The following is a 16290-nucleotide window of genomic DNA, read 5'->3' on the forward strand; positions in this document are numbered from 1 at the left end:
ACACCACATTAAATGTTGACTAATTAGATTTAGTCATATTTAGTCAAGACGTTATGAGTGCAGTCAAGGAAAAAGATCAAAAGGGGGAAACCCAAATGACTGTAAATTATATGTGGTATGAGATGATTAAAGGTTAGGAACTGGGGCTTTTATCCAATTAAAAAAAGACACAGAAAGAACCCCAAATAACTCATTGATCAAATAGCAAGTGGATGAACTCCTTGCACCTATTTTTATTTTCCTAAATGTTTAAAGATGCTATTGCTGAAGATCAGATGCTTGTGTAACATGGCCATCATATATATATTTTTTAAAGTAAAGAACAATTTAAATAACAAGAACAAATAAATGTATTATAGCTATTACACAGGATTATATTACATAACTGCTAAACTCTCTTAAATTTGCTCAATGTGAAGGACATTAAAATCATTCATATATGATGTGGCCATTTTTATTTTATTTTTTACTTTTTAAGAATTTGATTAAGGATGAACTGATTACATTTTAGTAGCCTTATGGTATATTGCTTTAAAACAGCTGGTTTAGAACAGGTGTTTATGCTACAACAAAGTTTATTATTATTTATTATTTTATAATTCACTCTTAAAAATAAAGGTTCTTTATTGGCATCTATGGTTCCATCAAGAATCTTTGGCATCCATGGAACCTTTCCATTGCACAAAAATGTCTTTATATCAGAAAAAGGTTCTTTAGATTTTTCAAATGTTCTTCAAACTAAGAAAATGTGGTTCTTTTTTTTTAAGAACTGTTGAGAAGTTCTTTGAGGAACTCAGAATGGTTCTTCTATGGCATTGCTGTGAAACCCCCCTTTGGAACCTTTATTTTTAAAGTGTTGCTTCTATTTTTTCTAGAAATTTTTAAAACTACACATTTTCCGAACACAGTTTATGTGATCCATCTGTACTGTTGTGTTCCTTTTATCTTCAGCTAAATGAATTCTATTGGTGAAATGCATCACTGTGTCATTTTTAGGAAATGAAACAAAAAAATTAAAGATCATCGATCAATGATATTCATTGCTTCCAGTAATTGTTATGGTTCTTAGTTCTACCAAAATATCCATATTTCAGTGAGATACACAGTGTTTTCAGGCAACAGTCGAGTAAATCTGAACCTTCACTGCACTCAGTCCAGCGGTCAGAGGCGACAGAAGGATGTGAAGAGAAGGTCAGGTAAACTTCACACGCTGTAAAGTCAAGGTGAGAGGCTGCTGTTGAGTGAGCGAGCTGAGAGCGGCTGTACTTTATCCAAACTAAAGACTTCAAATCTCTACATCAGTTCATGAAGGAATAAATAAATAGAAAGTTAACTTTATTAACAGCAGGCTAGAAAAACCAAACAAATACATGAATAACCTTTATTTACAACATATTATAGAGATGTATCATGAACCTGTCATACAGTAGTAACGATGCATTATTAAACCTAACAAAACTGAAACATTAAAGCCGTGATCCTCAGAATTGTTTCTCTTCCTCTGAGCAACAGAGAAAGTCCTGATTGCTTTGTATAATTCAGGGAGACTGAGGAAAGAACATGCAAACACATTCACATTTACAAGTGTACAAAGCTGTGATATTAAAATGACAAAGATATTCCAAAATCATGGAATGATATGCAGTGAGGAACATATCCTTACAGGTTATGGAGAGATGATTCAGAAAGTAACACTTTACAATAAGGTTCATTTGTTAACATTAGTTGATGTATTAACTAACATGAACTAACAATGATTAATTTGTTACTGTATTTATTCATCTTTGTTAACGTTACTTAATACAAATACAGCTGTTCATTGTTTGTTCATGTTAGTTCACAGTGCATTAACTAATGTTAACAAGATTTTAATAAAGTATTAGTAAATGTTGAAATGAAGATTAATAAAAGCTGTATACGTGCTTATTAGTTCATGCTAACTAATGTATTCAACTTATGTTAACTAATGAACCTTATTGTAAAGTGTTACCGATTCAGAGTATTTATCCAAGGACATATTCATATTCACCTCAGTACAGTGACTGATATTACCAGGAAATGAATAGTTGAGATATTAGTTTAGGAAATTATTTGATCATATTTTGCTGCATGGGAAAAAAAAGACACGTACCTAAGCTTTAATTGGAATACAATGTAAGTTTCCTAAAATATAGTGTGGTGAATGATTCAAAAGTGCAGTATATTTACAATGATGTGACCAAATATTTAGGTGAAATTGAAGCTTGCCTACCACTATAGTAGTTTGAAAACACTAAATAAATATGCTGAAGCCAAATGTAGAACATGACCAGCTTGATTGAGTCCAGAAGGATGTCGTTCAGAAATCAAAGAGTTTGTTTAATTTGGGAAGTTGCTTTCTCTCTCTCTCTCTTTCACACACAAACAAACCTACACACACAGCTTCTGTTAGACATCAGAATCCGCACACATTTTGGTCAGAATGATCTTTGTCTTTTAGTTCTTAACCCAAACCCGTTTAAAAAGGAGAGCCAGCTGAGGACTCATGCATGCTTGTATGTTTATTTATTTATAGTTTTTTCTGGACTTCAGGTTGATTACAGTGGAGTGGTGGTCTGTCATTTAGACGCGCCAGATCGATTTTAAAGTGCTCTGTGAAACGCCACACACCACACCGCCGGCCCAGTAAAACCTCTCCTCTCTCTCCACCTCAAAAGTGCTTGTAAAAAAAACCTATTATGAGGAACAAGGGGAGAGTGAGTTTCAAAGCAAAGTCAACCCTCCATTCCTGCAAGACCGGCTCCTAATTGCTCTCTGATTAACCATGGGACTCACAAAGCCAATATTTGGCTCTTTATACGAATGCCATGATGACAGGAAACAGAACGGGGGAAACACGCACATGCACACTAAAAAAAGCCTGACAGAAGTGTTTGAAGGGTATTGGGAACATCTGTGGCTGTTTATGAGTAACTAGCCGGTAGTCAAACCTCTAACAGGTTTAGGTGTCATCCTAATTCCTCCCGTGTTCCTCCTGTTGATTTTTGCCTCTCCACACTACGCTTCTGTTAGTTGGTTTTATACAAAATCCAACACATTTACCCAGTGGATCCTTCCACCTTCGACACAAGTTATACCAAAGCCCTGCACAAAACGTCTATGACAACAATGGCAATTAAGTAAGGGGTGATTTGTACACATCTGGAGTGGATTTCCTCACCAGAACGGTCCCTGCCGCACAAACTCAGCTCTTTGGCTGCCTTCTCCCCCTCTATACTGTTGAATTGGGGACTGTAGCATGTTTTTTATGTGTTTGGTTAAAAGCAGATGGTTGGTTTATGTTAGTTCAGGAAGGCGATAAACAGCTTCGACGCACTGTCAAACCACCGATCACGGAAGCCTGCGCTCTGCGTTCAGAGACTGGGTTTGGGTGATGACAATGTTCCACACTTTAAGTCAGACAATGTGACAAAAGGTGCACTGAAATCACATGTCTGAGTCGGTATACTACTTTGTGACCATTAAAAAAAGTTTGTTTTAGGCCTATATAGTATGAATCTATATGGTGTGAGAATATAATGTGTCACGTGACTCATGACATCATAGTATCTCTACGCTGCCAGTCACAACTTCTCTTCTGTGGCCTCATGGGATAGTAACGTGTCCAACAGATGCACACATTTCACCTACTTTTTTAGGAATACTATAAATTCGGAAATACTATTTTAACTGTTTTTCACCTTCCAGGGAATTAGGCATGTTCAGATGTATAGGGAAATCTGTGTTTAATGCTTTTCTAAGGAAAAGGAATGTGAAAAATACTGTAAAGACATTGTCTGGTAAATCTACAATATGTTCTTCATGTGGTAATATCTAAATAAAACTGGTTTTATTGAAGTAATAACAGTCTTTAATATGAAAATAAATGGTCGGTTTCAGACTAATTTCTCAAAAACTAACCAAATTAACTCTGTTTTTTTAGACAATTATGTTTCTGTTGATGCCTCAACAAGAGTTAGGTTTTTTATTGTTTTTTTGTTGTTTTTTTTTTTTTTTTTTTACATTTTTTAGGTAAATCAATTTAGAAAGAGTTTACTTTGAGCTCTTTTTATTTATATAAAAAAAAATTACATAAAAAAAAGATTACGTAGGTACTTCACCTTACATTGTAAATAAAGTTGCTTCCTTAAATTTTTAAATACAGTCAACTTGGATGTTTAAGTCATTTCAACTTGTTAAACTGACTTTAACTTACAAAAAAGTTGAAAATTGCTTAAAAGATTTTGATGAGTTTAAAGCAATGTAAAAACATATGTTGTCAAAACTTATTGATCATATAATTTTTTTGCAGTGTAGAAGTAAAAAACTGCACATTTTCTTTTAAAGGGAAAGTTTGCCTATTAATGAAAATTCTGACATAATATTTTTAGATATTATTTATAGCCAAACTTTCATTTACTCACCTTCATGTTGTTCCATATAGACTTTCTTCTATAATAAGATATTTGATGAATGTTTTACCTGTTTTTGGACCCTATTTATTGTATGGATAAAATTTAGAAATGCCTTCTTATGTGTTGAGCAGAAGAAAGAAAATCATACAAATTTGGAATGACTTGAGGGTGAGTAAATTATAGATACATTTTCACTTTGGGCTGATGAATAAAATAAAATAAAATAAAATAAATCAAGCTGACTACATTAGGTTGCACCAAAAAAAGTCATTTCAGGGTCAGATGATGTTGTCTTTTTTTTTTTTACATAACAAAGAAATGAATCAATCTTTTGCTGTTCCCTTGTTGTGTCAGCATTTGCTGAGGGAGTTTTGTTTTTAATGGCTCTCAAATAAAGACCAGAAAGCCAGAGGGAAGTGTGTGGGAAGGTAGTTCAGACTAAACCCAAAGGTAACAGCAGCAACCTGCAGTATCAGCCGTCAGGCAGTCACTGCAGTGACTCTGTTCAGCACTGATAAGAGACTCGGGTGGACCCAGCAGATGCACACGCACATGCACAAATAACCCATCACACACTCCTTCTTATTAATCTTTAGAAGGTGATCCTGATCCAGCATTTGATGTGCCATATGATTTATCCCTTGCGGTTTCAAAGCCATAAAGTCGTCACTAACACGTCTTTGAGTGTGAAATTATGTACAGGAAGGGATGAGCGCTTGCATTCTCATAGAGGAAACATTTGTTCTCTCTGAGTTGCTGTTCCCCTCTCTCATCATCAGAACTAAGTGCAGGCTGTGCTCGAGCACACAATGAGAATGAGAAGCGATTGTTTTAACCTCTATCTCGTGGCCTTTGAAGATGTGATTCGCTTCCTCACCTGAAAGAAGTTTCAGAACTCTGCACAGTTAGTGAGCGAGAGCAACCCAGGCCTGCTCCGCTTTGTTATCATCACAGTCATCTCTAACAATGAAAAACAGTGTCTGCTGTGTGCACATGTGAACATTTCAATGGAGGGGGGGATGGGCCAGGTCATTAGAGAGCAGGAATAAAGAGAGGGCAGTAGACACAGGAAACAGAGAAACATGTTGACAGAGTGCAGGAGGAAATGTTGAGAGGTATGACAAGAGAATGGAGGTATATATAGGTAGGATATGGACATACCTGTGGTCTTAACGGCTTGCCTACCAAACCCCTACTGGTCATTCAGTGATAGCGATCTACTGACCAGACCCTGTTCGGTTGGACATTATCATATTTCCTGCAGAAGTCGCTCCTGATATGCTTGACCATGTTGCATCAATGATAACCTGATTGAGAGTTAAAACTCAGTTAAGTTATATAGGTACCAGGTAGGGTCTACATCAAACAACAATGAACATTGTAAAAATGTTCAGGTGCTTCATGTGGTAATATCTTAATGAACTGGTTTTATTCAAGTTAAAATAGTCTTTAATATGAAAAATGATGACTAGTTTCAGACTTGTTTCTCAAAAACTCTGTAATTGGTTGGCCAAACTGATGGACCCACCCCTAAATTAACGCTGTTGTTGGGCAGGTTGAGATGTTCAAACAATCAAGAGACAGTTAGTGCCACAGAGCAACAGATTTCTCATTTTTCAGCTAATTCAAAAAGGGTTTACTTTTAGTTATTTTTACATAAAAGAAGAAAGTATCTTTACATAAAAAAGCGTACTAAAGTTAGAAATAACGACTGCATATTTTCTTTTAAAGGGAAAGTTCACCTAAAAATGAAAAGTCTGTCATCATTTACTTACCGTCATGCAGAGGTAAAGAGTACCTGAAAACCCTTGAGTAAAAGTACAGATATAGGTTACAGCGAAACTGACTCACCAATTCTACGACTTGAGTAAAACTTGAGTGTTTGAGTATCTGATTTTAGCAGTACTTAAAAGGATAGTTCACCTAAATGTTTTAATTATGTCATCATTTACTCACCTTTATGTTGTTCCAAATCTGTATGAGTTTCTTTCTTCTGCTGAACACAAATGAAGATATTTTGAAAAATGTTGGTAACCAGAGAGTTGACTGGCCTCATTGACTTCCATAGTATTTTTTTCCTACTATGGAAAACATATGTGCCGTCAACTGTCTGGTTACCAACATTACCAACATACCAACAAACACCCGGGATTCACAACTATACCTACTAATGCAATCGGATTTGTGTAAAGAAGCCTTGTTGACAAGTTAGGGTGAACATGGACAAATGCTCTAGTTCTTGTACCTTTAATGCCCTGTAGATAGAGATATCACTTTTTTTGTGGCAGAAATAAACGGCTGTAGAAAAAATTAGGTGCCCTGCCAAATGCAAGGAGTAACTGTATTACTCATTACAAATATTGGAGTAAAGAGTACAAATACTTATTCAAAAATGTTGTTAAATAGAAAGTCAAAGTTGCTCAAATCTTCAGTCAAACTACAAAATAGCCAAAAAGATACTTAAGTCCAGTAACTAATTATGCTACATTTACTCAAATACTTTACACCACTGCCTTCATGTCGTTCCAAACCTGTTTGATTTTCTTTCTTCTGTTTTTGTCTGACAGCATTTTACCCTGTTTATTGTATGAACAAAAACACTGAGACATATTTCAAAACTCTAATGGGGGCTATGTTTCCCATTAGCATTGTGAGCTAAGTTGATCGAACATTGGTGGCAATGGTCTCTTCATGATCAACTTGGGCTCACAATGCTTTTGGGAAACGCAGCCCTGGTCATTCAGCGATAGCAATCTACTGACCAGACCCAGTTCGGTTGGACATTATCATATTTCTTGCAGAAGTCGCTCCTGATATGCTTGACCATGTTGCATCAGTGATAACCTGATTGGTAGCTTATAGGTACCAAGTGCATCACTTTACTGTTATTTGACATGCACATTAGTGTGAGTGTCAGATTTACATGTTTTATATTGATCTGATGGGAGTACCACATGTACATACCCACTCAAATTAATCAGTACATGCCAGGGCCATTTTTAGCCATGTGGAGTGCGTGTGTGAATTCCCGTGGAGGGGGGGATGGATTATGACCACGTTGCACACACATGTTGCTTTTAATGACGGGTTTTGATAAAAGAGCTTTGGATTAGGCATAAACTCTTTTTCATTTATGTAATATCACATTATGATCATTGAATATCACCAGCTCTCACCAGCTGAGCTTCACTGGAAATATGCCTAGTTGTGTTATCAGAGCAGATTGTTCAAAAAATCCAAGAGATAAATGAAGTCGCAGTTTAGTACATTTCAAATATACAAACTTTAAATGTAATATCAAATAACACACCACAGTTAAAATTATTATCAACTCGTGCATGTGCTTTATATGTTGGTCAACACATCAAAAGAAGTATGTATTTAAAGCATGGCAAAGGATTATTTAAAAAATATGATTTAGAATGTACTTTAAAGTAAAACTGTTTTTGACATTATTAAAAAAGTGAACTTTTTAAAATTGTTATAAAGCATAGCCATGAAAGTGTATTCTATAGCCTTTTATTTAATTTGAAAACTTTTAAGATTTGAAGTACAAGTGTACATTCAACATAATTAAGTATACTTCTTTTTCACAAGGATCTCCAAGTCCATAAACATTACTAACATGTGCAAATTACAAAAATACTCTTTAAAAGTGATATTCGTACTCCAGAATGAGAAGATGAACTGAAAGGCCAACGTCTTTTGACATTATGTATATGTTACATGTGAAACTGTCCGTGGGAGAGATGTGTACGTTTATTATTTTATAATTGTTCGTTTATTCACTTTAAAGTTATATGTATTGAGATGCATAGCAGTAAAGGCTTTATGTTTTAATTCAGACTATAACCCTCAGCATGCGACATCCATTAAGTGCAATCAATAGCTTACATATGAGTCACTTTTGAGTAAATAACAGATTCTTCTGACAGAAAGTAATCAGTTTCTTCTACAAAGCTAATAAAAGAGTTAATTGCTCATCTAAGCAATACTTTCTGAGTTGGTCTTAGCTTTGAAAAAAATAAACAATAATAATAATCCAACAATACACATCGGACAAAGTAATAGAAAAGAAGGGAGACACAGAACAAATTCTTGTCTTTTTCAAGAATGGTTTTTCTAGTTAAAAACCAGAAGAAGTGCAATAAAGAAAATGCTCACCATTTAACAAAACATAAGGTTATTTAAAATGGCATCAGCACTATAAATGAAATTGAAAAACAGTTTGTCGTATTAAGTCAGGTCACACAAAGCATTTATGTTATTAAAACAATTATTGATCTGCCTGACTCTTAAAAAAAAAAAAAAAAAATTATATATATATATATATATATATATGGTTTTTTTTTTTTTTTATGCCTTTAAAGTTCCCCAAATGTGTCATTTATACCACAATTCTAATACACAAGTTTTTTTTTATTTTTTTTTTACGTTTGGACTCTTGTGTCAAAACTCCCCGGGATGTGAAGAGTTAACCATACCTTCGCAGTGCATTGTGGGATAACAAACGATCAGCGATGGCGGCGAGACGAAAGCACTTGCAACTTTTCATTGTAACTTATTTGCATGTTTCATTCCTTTCTCTGAACTGCTTTATCGACGCTGCAGACGTGACGTGGGATGAAAACGGATACATTCTGTACTGCCCGTGCATGGGTAACGAGAGCATGATGCACCTGAGAATCACACATACAGATATAAAGCGCCTGTATCTGTCTGTGTTGTGTTGGAATAATAAACACATTTCTGTGGTGTGTTCCTGTTTAGGTCGGTTTGGAAACCAAGTGGATCATTTTCTTGGATCACTGGCTTTCGCTAAAATGCTGAACAGAACACTCGCGGTTCCGCCGTGGATTGTGTACCGTCATCACTCTCCCCCTTTTAAAAACGTAAACACAACACACGTCACTACTTTGACTGCACATTTCTTCTGTCCCTGTACACTTTTGGGAAGTCTAGCTTTAGCTGGTAGGGTTTTGGGACACAGTTGCTGGTTTATAGCTGCTGCAAGTTGGTCATTATCTGGTTCAAACCAATGTTACCATTGTAGAATTTATTTATACTTATTTGTTTCATTTATGAGTTGTTCCAAACTGTAGACCATCTTGGACAATCACTAACTAGTATACCAGCTGGTTTAGGAACATGAGCCTCGTAATGACCAGCTGTCACACTAATAGTGTAGTACATGAGGAAAGTACAATTCATTGATAATGTATGGTATGCTCCTGTGTCTCTCAAACAGGTGCACGTCCCTTACAGTGAGTATTTCCAGTTGGAGCCAGTGAAGCAGTACCACCGTGTGGTGAGTCTGGAGGACTTCATGGAGCACTTGGCTCCGAAGCACTGGCCCCGTGGTCAGAGAGTCGCCTACTGCTTCGAGTCCGCATCTCACAGGAGCCTGGACAAAAAGAGCTGTCCGATGAAGGTAATATGGATGTTCATTCTTCAAGGTGCTTGAAGTGCAATTGTTGGCGATTACAATGCAAAATACTGTAAGCTTATTCTCTGCTTTAGACTGCAGACATGTAACTGATGTGGAACTGTTGGATTTGTTGTCCTAGCTTTTACACTTCATTAATTTAATCTTTTTGCTGGACTTTCACAATGAGAAAATATATAAAAGGGATGTTCACCCAAAAATAAAAATGCTTTATTATCATTATTATCATGTCGTTCCAAACCCTTAAGACTTTTGTTCGTCTTCTAAACACAAATTAAGATCTTTTTGATGAAATCTGAGAGCTATCTGTCCCTCCATTGACAGATACGTAACTACCACTTTGACTGTTCAAAAAGTTCATAAAGAGATTGTAAAAATAATCTGTATGAATTGAGTGGTTTGATCCAAATTTTCTGAAGAGACTTGATCGCTTTATATGATAAACGGATTGAATTTAGGCTTTTACTCACAAATAAACATTGATCAGCGAACATAAACAGAAGCTCAACCGAACCTGCTTGACGCATAAGAAAAAACCACTTGCGGAAGCTCGACCGTGCTGCGTTACATGAGAATGAACCTCATTGGTTCTCACATGTCAAGCGAACATACTTGAGCTTTCGTTTACCACAACTGATGTGTGAGTTGATGAATGTTTATATGTGATTAAAAGCCTAAATTCAGTCTGTTCATCATATAAAACGATCGTGTCTCTTCAGAGAATTTTGGACTAAACCGCTCAATTCATATGGATTATGAACTTTTCAAAGGTGACATATTATGCCACTTTTCACAAATGTATTATAAATCAATGGTGTCCCCAGAATATGTCTGTGAAATTTCAGCTCAAAATACCCCCAAGATCATTTATTGTAGCTTTTCAAAGTTGCCCCTTTTTGGGTGTGACCAATATCGATCTGTTTTTGTGTGTGTCCCTTTAAATGCAAATGAGCTGCTGCTCCCTGCCTCTGTTCAGGAGAGACCCAATCCTTTACATGAGCTTCGGATACTCCAGCAATAACAAACGCGAATTTCAGTCAAATCTCCGAAAAACCCCGTAACGGAGTGAAGCCTCACAGACTCAGGAAGAGGTTCAACTTTTCAACCGCACCTGGACGTTTCTGAATGGTTAGTGGATACACGGATGTAGTTGTTGTGGAGTTACATTGATTACATTAATCTCATCGATTAACTTTTACACAAGTTGACAATTCCCATGAGGTCTTTATAAGAGAGATGTGACATTTTCATCGATCAAATAGTGTTCTGTGCTCGTCTGTGCAGCCAACGACAGAACAGTTTGCATGCTTTGCTTGAACGTTAGAACTGGTTACACTGTTGTCGCTTGCGAAACCAAATGGCGGTGCCGTGGATGGAAACATGCAGTTTAAGGGGCGGTAATATTATAATAAGATCCCCTTCCTTTGTCAGATTTTCATGATATCTTTCAAGGCCCTTTAAAGCCTCATAGTGTCAGTTGTGTAGCTGTCTATGAAGGTACAGAAATCACTCAGATTTCATCAAAGATCTTTATTTGTGTTCTGAAGATGAATGAAAGTTTTACGGGGTTGGAACGAAATGAGGGTGAGTAATCACTGACAATTTTCATTTTTGGGGTGAACATCCCTTTCAATGATGGAAACACTGCCCTCTGTTGGATTTTTAGCAGATCTGCATGTTGTTTCATACCACAAAAATTTCATGACAGTGTACTTGTAATGCAGCCTGTTGATTCTGATGCAGGATGGAAATCCTTTTGGACCGTTCTGGGACCATATTGGAGTCGACTTTGACCGTTCCATTCTTTTCGGAGGTCTGTCATTTAGCTCCTACCACCAGCCGCACTGGATAAAGAGGTAAGATTAAGCTGAAACACTCACATTAATCAAAATGATTGCACTTAGGCTCCCTTCACCATATCTTTCTCACTCTCAAACTCTGTGTTTTTCTTTTTCTTCAGGTTTCCCCCAGCAGAGCATCCAGTTCTCGCTCTTCCAGGAGCCCCAGCGCAGTTCCCTGTACTGGAGGAGCACATTGGACTGCAGCAGTATGTGGTGTGGTCTGACAAACTGGTACAGGAAGGAGAAGGCCATATCAACACCCTGCTAAACAGACCCTATGTGGGCATCCATCTGAGGATTGGCTCTGATTGGGTAAGCTCTGTGTCTGTATGTGAGTAGAGCTTTTTTCAGAGGTTCAGATCCAACTGGAAGCTTCTAGAATTTTTATCTCAAGTGCATCTTACATTAACAATGCACAGATCAAATATGATCTGGAGGGTATTTTGAGCTGAAATTTCCATAGATTTATAATACATATTGTGAAAAGGGGCATAATATGTCACCTTTAAAAAGTTCATAATCCATTTGAATTGAGCGGTTTAGTCCAAAATTCTCTGAAGAGACACGATCGCTTTATATGATGAACAGATTTTAGAATTTAGATTTTAGAACAGAATTTAGGCTTTTAATCACATATAAACATTCATCAACTCACACATCATCAGTTCATTGTCATCTTGAAAGAAATTAATACTTTTATACAGCAAGGATGCATTAAATTGATTCATTCATTGATTCAATTAAGTTCATGCTTTAAAGATATTTATAATATTACAAATGATTTATTTTTCAAATAAATGCAGTTCTTTTGAACTTTCTATTTATCAAAGAATCCTGTGAAAAAATGTATCACGGTTTCCACAAAAATATGAAGCAGCACATCTGTTTTCTACATCAATAATAAGAAATGTTTTGTCAGCACCAAATCAGCATATTAGAATGATTTCTGAAGGATCATGTGACACTGAAGACTGGAGTAATGATGCTGAAAATTCAGCTTTACCATCACAGGAATAAATTACATTTTAAAATATATTCACATCGAAAACAGTTTGAAACAGTTAGAAAATGATTCTTGATAAATTGAGAATCAATTGTATTGGTATAAATAGAGATCACGATTCTGAATAGACAACTAAACAAAATAACATATAAGCTAATTTACTAGAGGTTCTGTCAAAATGTTAATGGCTGCAGTCTGTTTAACCCTTTCACACGTAAGTTTAAAATATTCTAGCTGACCCCCCAGCATGAGTTTTTTTAGAAAGTATCACCTTATTATTATTATTATTATTATAAACCTTTATAATCATCATGTTAGTTGATCTATAATGCACGATAGGCGCCAAATGTTAGTTTGCACCGCAATTTACAACACGTCAATTTATCCACCTCTCCCGAAATACATGAAAGTATGTGGCGGGTGAAGTATAGAGTACATTTTATGTGTATCTGATATGAATAAAATGCGTCGTCAATTTAGATATACTGTATGAGGTACTGAGCGTTCTAATTATACCGGTGTGATCGTACGTGTCAAAGGGTAATTTTTTTGTAGATTTAATATGAATTACATTTTTTTTCAATTGGTTTGAATGAATGATTCAATAATTCACTCAAAGACTTCACTTGTTTCATTGCTGCATGAATCAGCATTTTTGAACAAATCTCTTGAATTAATGATTCAATGACAAATGCATTTTTTAAACAGTCACTTGTCGCCACCTACTGGTGTAGCGATGCAATTGATACAATCTTTATTTGAAGTATCTTTACTTTCAAAAGGTGATTTTCTCCATTTTGATCGCTACTGTAATCATCAGTGTTTATATCCTTTATATCCTTAAAGTTAAAACTATCAACTTTTTCACACTACCTATGTGATAATTTGAGTGATTGTAAGACCAAAATAATGATACTGTGTGGTTGAAGCTGTTTCTTATCTATACATGACAACTGCTGTCTCTGGATCAGCAGCAGCAACATCGCAGATTTGAATCGCGCTTGTCAAAAGTTTAATATACATCATTGTCATTTAGGAATAAGATCACATGGGCGTTTGAATCGAGATCACAATCTTTTAACGATTAATCATGCAGCTCTAGATTTTACTGTATTTTTGATCAAATAAATGCAGCCTCGGTGAGCATAAGATACTTTCAAAAACATAAAAAATCTAACCAACCACCACAAACATTTGAATGGTGTATATAGTTTTATCTCTCTGTATGTAAAGTTAAATGTTGTTTAAAAAAAAAATTATTTTACTTTTTGTTATCGTCTTAAAAATAGTATTAGATGCTGACGTCATAAAACAACCAAATATATAAATAAACAGGCTATGATTGATTATACAGTATATTTACATTTACATTTATTTTACATTTATTCATTTGGCCTGAATCAGACGGTACACATCATATTAACTATTCTTTTTACCATTCCACACAGCAAAATGCCTGCAAGCTTTTGAAGTCGGATGATACTGGTCCTCACTTCATGGCGTCTCCACAGTGTGTGGGATACGACCGTCAAACTGCCCTGCCGCTGACCATGTCCATGTGTTTACCGGACCTGTCCGAGATCCGCCGTGCTGTGAAACTCTGGGTGAAGAACACCAGTGCTCAGTCAGTATACATAGCCACCGACTCCGAATCGCACGCTGCAGAGATTCAGAAACTCTTCAAGGGCAAGGTGGGGTTTTACATTTTAACATTACAAATGTGTGAACGTGATTTAGGAAACAGAATATAATAGTGTTGACACATTTTGTGCAGGTGAAGGTCGTGAGCTTGCAGCCGGACACTGCTCAGGTTGACCTGTATGTCCTCGGCCAGGCCGATCACTTCATCGGCAACTGTGTCTCGTCCTTCTCAGCCTTTGTTAAAAGGGAGAGAGATGTGCACGGGAAACCTTCATCCTTCTTTGGCATGGACTACCCAGGACAAAGGAAAACAAAAGAGGAACTCTAATGAATTTAAGAGGTTACGTTTTTGTAACTGTGAAGACTGGTTGACGGTTTGCATGTTTCAGGTGTGTCATTCGTTTTTGAACAAGAAAATTTGGATTTACGTTAAGTACTTAAATGAAGGGAGAACAATGGAAGTTAGTTCCTTATTGATTTCTCTGGACACACCATATCTCCCATTTTGCACTACTACCTTAACTGTGAGCAACCAAACCAGAACCAAATGCTCCACTACATCTTGCTCCCTGTTTCTTCTAGAAAGAAATGAGTATTTATCATGGCTTATCGATTAAATGTTTGTACTGGGATGTTTGTATAGACTGGCTAATTTGAGGATGGAAACTGACCCCTGTTAGGGTCTAGGAATTATGATCGAGAGACTAGTCAGAATTAATCAGGTGTAAGTGGTTAGAAATTGCACTTTTCAGTTGAAGCCAATTTAAGAGCACCAGTGATTTCTGAAAATGTATAAAAAAGAAACATTAAATGCATGTCATACAGACTTTCTGGTGTCTTACAGTAATGCAAGTTATGCAAATTATTTTGTCAGTGTGACAAAAGTCAGACAAATTAAAAAGTCAGTGTGAAACCAAATGGCAGAAATGTTTTATTAGTGTTTTAAACTGTTTGTAATTGTTAGTAATTTTGTATTGGATGACATTCCTCAAATTAGTTTATCAATAAAAAATAAAACGAGCAGTATTCTGTGTGCATTTGTCATTAGAAAAGTTTGTCAATTTGGATCAAGTTAATGTGTCCTTACTGAGTTTTAAATTAGTATTAATTTCTTTCAGAATTTTTTTTTTTTTACAATAAATAGTGTATTTATTGTCATTGCAACAAATTGTTGCAAAAAATGAAGTTTTAAATAGGTCTATTTATTTGTCAATTTTAAAACTGTTATTTTTTAATAATAAATTGATCATTCATTCCTTCATTTTATTAGCGCTTTATTGTTATTCCATTACTTTAATAAGAAAACAAACAAATATACAAATCTATAGTGGACATTTGAAACAGTTTTGAAAATGTGTAACTAAAGGCTGGATATGGCAAGCTGTTTTGACTTTTATTCATTCCCAAGATATTAATTCTTGATATCAACAATTACATTTTCACTAGTTCAAATGCTAATTCTTGAAATCAGGAATTAGATTTCTACTAGTAACAATGGCAATTTTTTTTTATATCAGGAATTACATTTCCAGTAGTAAAAATGTTAAAATAGCTTGTTTGCACGACACCACTGCTGTGGCGTGAAATGCAGATGGAGGGCAGGAGGCGATTTTCTACATAGGAAGCACTATCACAAACTCAAAATGCCTATGTTTCGCATCGTTTATGGTTGCTCAAATCGATCAAACCGAGATACCACAGGAGCTTTAATCGGTAACCAAAAGTTGTTGCCTTTAGTCGTATTTTGTGTCTGCTTTTGTTTTACTGAAATTAATATGGATCCCATATTCACATTCTTCATGGTATCGTTTGCAGTGAAGAGAAGCTATTTTATCCCATTGCATGATGATCATTAGTGTTTTCACTGAAGTTTTGTAGAATTGCATTCACAATGTTGATCTGGTTACAGTGATTACAGCTGCTGGT

The 16290-nt window shown here is 35.7% G+C and overlaps 1 protein-coding gene across 1 annotated transcript; it reads left to right on the forward strand.

Moving 5' to 3' along the window:
- The first annotated feature begins 8916 nt into the window (after positions 1 to 8916).
- pofut1 (protein O-fucosyltransferase 1) lies at positions 8917 to 15390 on the forward strand. The gene is made up of 7 exons (XM_082144502.1): positions 8917 to 9092; positions 9204 to 9325; positions 9682 to 9864; positions 11623 to 11735; positions 11840 to 12032; positions 14172 to 14414; positions 14498 to 15390. Exons 1-7 carry the CDS (start codon positions 8954 to 8956, stop codon positions 14690 to 14692), a joined length of 1188 nt encoding a protein of 395 aa, XP_082000628.1. The 5' UTR covers positions 8917 to 8953; the 3' UTR covers positions 14693 to 15390.
- Positions 15391 to 16290: the final 900 nt, after the last annotated feature.

This window comes from Leuciscus leuciscus (genome assembly GCF_965113295.1).
Source record: "Leuciscus leuciscus genome assembly, chromosome: 18".
NCBI classification, from domain to species: domain Eukaryota; kingdom Metazoa; phylum Chordata; class Actinopteri; order Cypriniformes; family Leuciscidae; genus Leuciscus; species Leuciscus leuciscus.